At 36.6% G+C, this 9,889-nt stretch overlaps 1 protein-coding gene across 1 annotated transcript in view; it reads right to left on the bottom strand.

Annotated features, from left to right (window-relative positions):
- Positions 1–27: 27 nt before the first annotated feature.
- Positions 28–9,889, bottom strand: part of LOC139973261 (regulator of MON1-CCZ1 complex-like) — a 28,948-nt gene continuing 19,086 nt past the window's right edge. Inside the window, exons 14-19 of the mRNA XM_071979810.1 lie at positions 9,247–9,356; positions 8,559–8,672; positions 7,149–7,226; positions 5,898–6,071; positions 3,972–4,197; positions 28–2,856 (exon numbers count right to left, since the gene is read on the bottom strand). Coding sequence (XP_071835911.1) covers positions 2,783–2,856; positions 3,972–4,197; positions 5,898–6,071; positions 7,149–7,226; positions 8,559–8,672; positions 9,247–9,356 — 776 coding nt within the window. The 3' untranslated portion in view covers positions 28–2,782. The remainder of the gene's footprint in view (positions 2,857–3,971; positions 4,198–5,897; positions 6,072–7,148; positions 7,227–8,558; positions 8,673–9,246; positions 9,357–9,889) is intronic.

Below are 9,889 nucleotides of genomic sequence, written 5' to 3'. Positions count from 1 at the left end.
TGGGAGAAAACACAAGTGACACGGGAACACAGTTATGCTTGAAACGATCAACTTTGTATATTGCAAGTAATATAATACATATCGTGTGATTAACTTTACTATATGTTTCTGCTTAATAATTCTGTCGGTCAATATAATATGCACAATAATAAAATAAAATAAAAATGAAACAAATAAATAACAGAAACAAACATCCCGTGAGTTTTGCTTTTTGTTTGGCGACCGTAATTTCCACCTTGATCATCTTGGCGGCCATCGGATGTTGCATCCTGGAGGGGGGGGGGGCTCGGTTTGGAGGTATCCCTCTCTCCTTTAAGAAAATTTATATCATAAAGGGTGCTAAGTTGGAAAATGGTGTCATATTTTGCAATTTCTAATGCATCTTCAAGAGTTTCAACACTTCATGTTAGTGAATAAAAAACCATATATATCAAGTGTTTGTGGGGAAGTGACCAGGCGCTCCATTTTTTTTTTTTTTTTTTTTAAGTTCGGCAATTTTGTCTCTTCGGTACTTTTGGCGACCCTCCGAAAGATTTTAGCGACCCTAAAAAGTGTCGTGACAAACCCCCTCCCCCCCCCCCTCCCCCCACCTCAAGATTGAATATCATCGATTTACACAATTTGAATTTGCTATGTGCAGAATTATGTTGAAAATTTGATCGAATGATATCATTATTGATTTTTTTTTCTTTTCTGGATGGCCACAGATAGTCGTCATATCTGTCTGAGAATGGAGTATACCCGCACTTTCTCTTTTCTTTGGTAGCTATGAGCATGCGACTTGATAGCATATATAACCTAACCGTTCTTGATTCTGATACGGAATAATGATAACGCCTTTAAGAGGAAATGTCATACCATGTAGTGTTGTCACTGTACTTAGTCTAAAGTAATGCTGGCAGAATATCAACACACACTATTAGTAACTATTGGTGATAAAAAAAATCGCAAAATCGCAGTTAATTAAAAAGCGAAGCCATTTTGGCAATTTTGCACTGACACACTTTCTTATACTTATCTAACGAGCGATAGTGTGGAATTCAACTTGAAAGGCAAATTATAATAGATACCTACTAACAGGCTAGCCACCCTTTCAAAACAAATGGTATTCAAAGTTTCCTTTTCCCCTTTTTTTCCCCATACCAAACACGTCTTAAAGATTACTATGAAGCCTACACACTAACGATGAGGTATCGTTAGGGTACCTATAGTAAGACTAACAAATGCAACCCCTGTGACATATATGCTTAACCCTTTTCGTTCATTTGTGGTTTGGAGGATATCCATAAGAGCCAAGAAACCCAAACATGACATGATTTAGCCATAGCGTTTAACCACCGTTTGATTAATACCGTTCACTTTATCTCACACCTCTTATCAAAACCCTACCTCGCGTACCACGTCAAAAGACTGAAATTATATTAAATTCTTGCTTACTGTTCCAAAATACACTTCAAATTCAAGGACGTTCAATACGTAGAAAAGGCGTTTTTGCTCCTTTATTCCCCTTCTTTTTACATACTTGACCCATTTTCACGAAACGTCATATTACATCACCAAATGAAAATACAGTCATCTAACGTGCGTATATTGTTATTGTAAACACTGAGATAGAATACGATGGCTCTTTTTGTAAAGTGTAGGAATAATAGAGAGTTTGCAGAGGAAGAAGTGGGGTGGAAGGGGAATTTACTCTCAGTGAATGGATCTTAAAATGTCATGGACAGAGCAACAGACAGGCAGGATACCGGATTGAGCTGAAGATTCAGGATTTATCAAAAGGGGGGGTGGGGGGGGTCAGGAGCTGCATCCATGGTGTATCCTCTTATGATTCAAATTGTTTCTACCTTACTTCTAGTGCCAGAAGAAATGTGCAAAAGGGTGCCCCAGTAGGGGGCTCAAATCTCTGTACGTAACTTCCGGGGCCACTTAATGCCTCAAACTCTGTACACATATAAACAGAAAACAAACTGTTTAGCGATATCATTGGCATTCTGCTAAACGATGTTACGCTACAGAGTTTGTAAATCTGCAGAGGCTTACAATTGTTCTGTTTTTTTGTTGTTTTTTTTGGGGGGGGGAGTGGGGATTCGGCTATATCACTTACCAAGCTCAGAAATTAGTTTCATGTTTGCTCAGCAAAGTAAACTATGCGAGAGAAAAAAATTGAGTAATTAATATCGTCACTAAAGTCGTTATTATAAAATTAAGATACAACATAATGATCCAAAGATGATTTCCAAAACATTTCCAAAACGGAATTATAGATATTTTTTTTCTTGAACTACTCAATCGTATCATGCCATAATAGCAGTCTATTTTCCATAAAAAAAAAACTTTTTACCTCCTCTCTCAGATTCAGTACCCTTAAATATTTTTTTAATTATTTTTTTTAAAATCATTTTACTGTTATTTTCTAACTTATTTTGGGCTTAATGAATATGCTGTAGTATTATGCAGAACCCAATCAAAAGCCAGTATGTCCAATGTTCCAATGGCACTGCTACTGTTCTCGCTACCGAGCCGATCAGCTGATAGACGTGGACTAAACATGCAACCGAAGACGTACAGTCACAGAAACAACGTGAATATAGCAATTAAGAAGATTGAGTTTATAGAACAATGTCGTCTTATGTATTGTTATACACATGATGCAAGGAACTGAGATGTTGTCAACATCATATTTCAACAGAAGGCAGTTGTCAGAATGTTCCAATTTTCTGGTTTTTGCCTTGATCACAGGTATGAGTTGTTTCAGGTTGGCATTTGTTTCTATTGTACATCAGGCGACCTGGCCTAATGCATCGTAGCCAAATAAACTTTCGAAATGTTTGACATATTTTTCACAGTGCTCACCTAGGAAACAACAAAAAGAAAGAGAAGAAAAGAAGAGAAGGGAAGAATAAAAGAAGCCAGTCAGTCACATAATTCATTTGATATAGTGTTTAAAGGAAGTCACCCAGGGGACAACATAGATGTGGTGCGATGTAGAGCTTCAGGAGGGATTGTTTGAATTGTGCATACTTTGCAGTGTGGGTGTGACAAGTTACTAATGACCAGGGTTTAACTGTTGTAAAGTCATGTGAAGTGGCCCTTCGCCTCAAACAAGACTGTCAACTTTCAACTTGAACTTTAAAGGATGATTTGCATGAACGCTGAGTTGAACTTGAGCCTTAGAGGATGACCTAAGATAAACAACCAAAATATAAACATTCCAGTGTTTACTCAGACATTTCATAAACATAAAATGCTCAGAGAAAATCTTATCACGCATCCTGGTAGTATATAACAATCAAAGAATAAAACAAGTAACAATTGGTCTTTAACTCTGAGTACTTAAGCACAACCCATATATGGCATTTTATAGAGCAGTTGGTATTTGATTAATTCACTTTTCTTGTCACCTAACTATTTACGTGGATTTTCAATATATCAAATATATTGGCATCCTTTCACTCACAACACTGGTTATTCTTAACATGGGAACAAGGAAACCCTTCAAAGTGAAATCACACAAGATGGTACAGTCAGGGTGACAGGAATTTTGAAAACTGCTAAATTGGAAAAAAAACACTATTTTGATAATGGTTCTAATCTTATTTGTTTTGGAGAGTTGTTCATAACAGAGAATGCTTTTAATATCGTTTGCAAAGGACATGCATAGACTAAAATTCAGAAAGTGTATTAATTTTGTTATCTTTTTGATAACCAAAATGTCTTTCAGGGAAAATTAAAACAAAATGTTAAGCTCTGACAATTAGCTTCAAAAAGACAACAAGACAACAAAATTCAACTTTAAGTCTAGGGTCTTTAAGGCATTCTGTAACTTCCATGGTAGATGTAACACACCAGAGCCACGTTTGTTTGTAAGAATAGGACAGAATGAATTTGTTATTAACTGATGGATATTCAATATCAGGTATTATATTCTACCTCTTTACAGGAGAACCAATTAGCTGCTACGAACATACCTGGCATGAAATGGAAATCTCCTCGTAACCTGAGATTTCTCTGTTCGAAAAACTTGAAGACCGTGAAGAAGAGAAGGTTATCTTCTGTGTTTTGAGCAGCCTCTAGAAACTTCCTGGCTGATGCATTGTCCGATCCACCAACGCTCCTCAGAAATCTAAGTGCGGGGAGAAGTTGGTTCTTGGACAACAGAACTTCCACGATCTCTTCATTTGCTGTTGAAACACGCTGAAATGGGGAAAATAGAACACAATAATTGGTATGATAACTTGCTCTTGTCGTTTGAAACAGAATTACCTCCCTTTTATCTCTTAGAGATCACTGTTCAAGAGTACATTCGAGTGCAGAGGTCAGAACACTTTCAGACCAAACCAAGCAGCTGCCATGAGAACTTGAGCCATTACTCATCAGAAGCACACTCCTCAAGCACCTAACCAGTACCACACAAGAATGAGTGGCAGATCATAAATAACTCCCAAATCATTTTTATTAAATGAAGAGTCAAGTCGTGGTGTACCAGGGATTCTCGTCAGTAAGCCCACAGGCCGAATCCATCCCGAAGAGATATCAATACAGCCTGTGGGAACATATCTGCTCTCAGTCTTGCACTTATGGAAACTTACAGTCTTAAGCTCTTTAGCAAAAGAAATTTGTGCTACCCTGCACATTTCTATGTCCAGGTAGAGTGTTATTTCTTTACTCTCTGGCCTTTATATTTGTTACCCCAAATATTTTTTGCTGGCCGTTGTAGGATATTATCTTAATTGAGAACAAATATTCACTTCAATACTTAGCAGACTGAAGCAACCACTTCAACATTGGTAGATTCATGTGATGTGTTACAAGAAGGTTCCTTTCTTCTACTAGTATGTAGCAGACTGAAGAACACAGCCTCAACATTTGTATATTCATGTGATGTGTTACAAGGAGGTTCCTTTCTTCTACTAGTATGTAGCAGATTGAAGCATACAACCTCAACATTTGTATATTCATGTGATGTGTTACAAGGAGGTTCCTTTCTTCTACTAGTATGTAGCAGATTGAAGCATACAACCTCAACATTTGTATATTCATGTGATGTGTTACAAGGAGGTTCCTTTCTTCTACTAGTATGTAGCAGATTGAAGCATACAACCTCAACATTGGTAGATTCATGTGATGTGTAACAAGGAGGTTCCTTTCTTCTACTAGTATGTAGCAGATTGAAGCATACAACCTCAACATTTGTATATTCATGTGATGTGTTACAAGGAGGTTCCTTTCTTCTACTAGTATGTAGCAGATTGAAGCATACAACCTCAACATTTGTATATTCATGTGATGTGTTACAAGGAGGTTCCTTTCTTCTACTAGTATGTAGCAGATTGAAGCATACAACCTCAACATTTGTATATTCATGTGATGTGTTACAAGGAGGTTCCTTTCTTCTACTAGTATGTAGCAGATTGAAGCATACAACCTCAACATTTGTATATTCATGTGATGTGTTACAAGGAGGTTCCTTTCTTCTACTAGTATGTAGCAGATTGAAGCATACAACCTCAACATTGGTAGATTCATGTGATGTGTTACAAGGAGGTTCCTTTCTTCTACTAGTATGTAGCAGATTGAAGCATACAACCTCAACATTTGTATATTCATGTGATGTGTTACAAGGAGGTTCCTTTCTTCTACTAGTTTGTAGCATATCTAAATATACAACCTCAACATTTGTAGCTTCCTTGTGTAATCCCCTCACCATTGATCATGTTTTAAGTCTATTGTCTGAACACATCACTGTAAATTTTTTGAACATTGTTGGTTGAAATAATGAAATAATTGAATGAAAAATTGAATTGATGTGTTTCAAGGAGGTTCCTTTCCTCTATTAGTATGTATTTTTAGCATTTCAGTGAAAGCCTAGACAAGAAGAAACCATCTCTCTTTACCTTCAGCATATCAAGAGCCAACTGATGGGCTGGTGGGTAGCAGCCCTCTAATGAGAGTAACAAACAGGCTATTGGTTTAGAGTCGTTCAGGACATGATACTGCAGAAACTGGTGTAGTTGGTAGAAACAGTTATGATGGACCAATGTGTTGATGATAAGTTCATAAAGGAAATGCTGTAGAAATAATTAATAAACAATCAAATTACATTTCAACACTGGAAAGTTTAATGGAAGGGAAGCCAATGCGTGGGGACTAAAGTGTTCCTATTTATGTCAGCCAAATTTGATTCAGAGAATGCATTTTCCCTTCTCTGGTCATAACAGAAGATCTTGTATCGCCAATGTTGATCCTCACATTTTCAGGGTTGTCAAACTATATTAAATTATTTGACTTGACTAATTCTCTGCAATATGTGACATTATTCTGCAAGCTAACCAACGTCAGGCCTGCTTAGTAGTAGAGAGCGCATATGAAATGCGTACTGAAGCTGAACCAAGTCACATCACCTGACTGTCTGAGTATTCAAATCTGTCACATTTTCATAGATGCAATTAAAGGGAAATTACTTGTAAACCAATATGATCAACACCAACTATCTATCTAACTATCTATGTCCCATAGCTTGAGGGCCCTTGGGGCGACATGATGACACGACACAAGCTTTCCACAATTCATGTCAGCTGTTCTTATGAGCTGGTTTAAGTCCATCCCAGTCCAGGTTTTTATGTTGTCAATCGTACCCCATCTGTCCCTCCTTGCATTATAGTGTATGCCAGACTGATCTTCTGTCTAATTACATGACCAAACCACTGAAGTTTCCTTCTTTTCACCAATGAAAGGAGGGATTCCTGTTACCCTATGGAACTCTCCAGTATTTGCCATACTTGAATGTTCGTGGTGTGCAGAGTGGAATGGATCTGTAGAAGTCTCCCGATACAGTTCATTTCAAAAGCATTTATTCGCTTTTCCATCACCGCATTAAAAGTCCACGTTTCGCACCTATACAGGAACACTGTCGTTACTAGTGCTCTCAAAAGGTCTTACAAAACACAAATTAATTTCAATCACCACACAGATGGAACAATCCAAAGAGACAATATTGGTATTTCAATCAAATGCTATGAGAAATATCTCAAAAAGACCGAGCTACATGGCATCAATGCAAAGCCAGTTTTAAGGGCTTAAATTGACCAAAACAAGAGAAAGAGAGATGGAAACAACAGAATGCAGTTAGCAAGCAAGGTATTTACCTGGACGGGAATGTGATATTGGTTGAGCGACCTGATATATTCTACCAGCACTGCCACAATGAATTTGTAAGGAATCTCCTGTCAAATGAACATGAAGGTTATGAGAAGGATTAAGATTTTATTGCATTCTGTTAAGTATGTACTATCCAAAATGAATATGAAACCGTATATCACTGTATGAAAGCATTTAATAAACCATTAAATTGCCTGCATCATTAAAGTTTATAAACTAACTCCAGTACAATCATTGCACTTTTCTTAATTAAAGGTAATAGAGTTTAGTAAGATGGCATCCAAACAGCTGCATGTAAACTGTGTGCCAGAATATGCACAGATTTAAACTCGGGTGAATACACAGAAATTAGTCATTTAGTGGTCGCTGTTGACCTTGAGTCAACGTTGCCATTTATAAAACACTGAGTGATGTTGATTTTCCCTTCTAGTTATTGAGCAATTATGAGTTTATATCAAGAAATTTGCAGGAATGTGCTTACAGTAGTATATTAACAGAAGGCTCAGTACATCATTGAACTGAATAGCACACAACTGTACTACTAAGCAACTGGGAATTACGGCCAGTTCTGTGGAGAGTAAATATATTCAATCAACTTTCCACATGTCTTGACCATCTATAACAAAAGATGATACCTAAAGGTGCAAACCGAAGAATTTGAACCTTTTATTTGAAGCATTTCATGTCCAATATTGATAGCATTAACTGTGCTCACTTATACCCTTTGCACCAAAATCCATTACTTTTTATGGAAACAAGTTCATCACCATTGAAAGCAATTAACAAAGTTTACCTTGTTTCAAGCCAATTATAACAGCAAGTGAATAAGGTCTACATGTATGCCCATTGATACCACAGACTTTTCAATTTTGTACTTGTTTAATAAAAGAAGGGCAGATAAAAATTGAGCACATTTCATGGCCATACTGTAGGTAGCAAATCTGAATTGATGAAATTCTCAATAATCATAATAATAATAATAAATGCAAATTTATATAGCGGCAATATCCAGAGGAAAACTAATGCTCAGTGGCGCTAGTGCTCAGGGAAGGCAGTCAAAAATAGATAAGTTTTGAGTCTGGTTTTGAAAAGGTTAACGTCGGGTGCTGACTTGATGTGCAGTGGAAGTGAGTTCCAAAGAGTAGGAGGGGCATTAGAAAACGATTGTTGACCAAATGACTTGAGCTTCCACTTAGGTACATGGAGCAGTAGCTGATTTGAGGATCGGAGAGAGCGGGTGGTGGTCTTCCGACTGATCATGCTACTCATGTATTCTGGTGCTATCCTGTATCCTGTAGAAAACAGGTAACCAGTGCAGTTGCTCAAGCACAAATTGATAAATGATTGATATGATGAAGCAACATTCACATCAAAGTAGCCAACATTTCATATCTTACCTTGTTTTCAGCACAAGGTGATAAAACATGGGTATAGAGGTCTGGCTGCTGGATAAGAATCCTACCACCATTGTAGAAATGTACAGGAATTGGTTTACCAGCTCCTTCCACAAACTGAAAAACAAGAAATCATAGAAATGCATCCGGTCATCATTAACAACTATTACTACCTGTTTCATTGTTACTGTATCAATTATGTTGTGATTCAAGAGGCAGTGATGATAAGTCTTTGTGTTTTGATTAATGCTGGAGCTCATATAAACCGAATCACATAGTAGAAGAACACATATAGCATATAAAACAAGCATGTAAATCAAAAGAGTTTATCAAAAAAAGGACACATTCCTTATTCCACTGTTGGAGACTCCAAAAACAAGTGACAAAAAAAAACATGAGAACTTATTTGGAAACACTACATCATAATTTTACATTTGTAAAGTATGTTTTAAGGACGTATTAAAACATCCATGGGCTGGTCTTTATAAAGACCTTCAATAAAGACCTTCAAAGTAAAGTGAAAGAATAATTGCAACTTTAGAGCTTTCCAGCAATTCGAAAAACTGCCATTTCATTGGATTGATATAATGGTCAGAACTTTCTTGAGTCTCTGCAATAAATGGAACTAAAAGTTCCTTATTCTTAATTACTCAGTCAAAGGAACCACTCTGAAACTTTTGTTTCAAAATACCTGTGTGCTACTCTGTTGCTGAAAGTCCAAATGTGACCTACAAACAGTGTTGAACTTGTCAAACATTTGGGCAATAGTGGCCAATCCAAGCTGTTGGCCGGGCATCAAAGCTGAAAGGAGAGAGAAATACAACTTTGAAATTTAGCCGACATATGGTCACCAAGACAGTGCAGGTCTGTATACACAAGCAGACCGGCAAGACTTGCTGAACACATGCTGTTGGATCATATTTGTATCAACAAATATGAAGGATGGTTTGAAATTATATACATCCCCAAAAAATTAATGATTCCAACTTGAGTAGATGAGACCTTCCTTGCATTTTTGTTTCGAATAATACAAATAATAATAATAATAATAATAATAATAATAATAATAATAAAAAAAAAAAATAATAATAATAATAATAATAATGTGCCAGTAATAAATTGTATCAATCATATTATCTAATATTAATTTGCATTGAAACCGTGTATTATACTAATAATAATGCCAGTAATAAATTGGATAAATCATATTTTCAAATATTAATTTGCATTGAAACCATGTATTAATGTGTTCACTAGCTTTGGTCTAATTCCCTCAAGGACTTTAAGCCGCTTAAGTAAATTGCTTGTCGCATCTTTAGGTCAACACCACATCC

This window comes from Apostichopus japonicus, chromosome 9, assembly GCF_037975245.1.
Source record: "Apostichopus japonicus isolate 1M-3 chromosome 9, ASM3797524v1, whole genome shotgun sequence".
NCBI lineage: Eukaryota > Metazoa > Echinodermata > Holothuroidea > Aspidochirotida > Stichopodidae > Apostichopus > Apostichopus japonicus.
The sequence above is the reverse complement of the archived record's forward strand: the minus strand, read 5'-3'. Positions and strand labels throughout refer to the sequence as shown.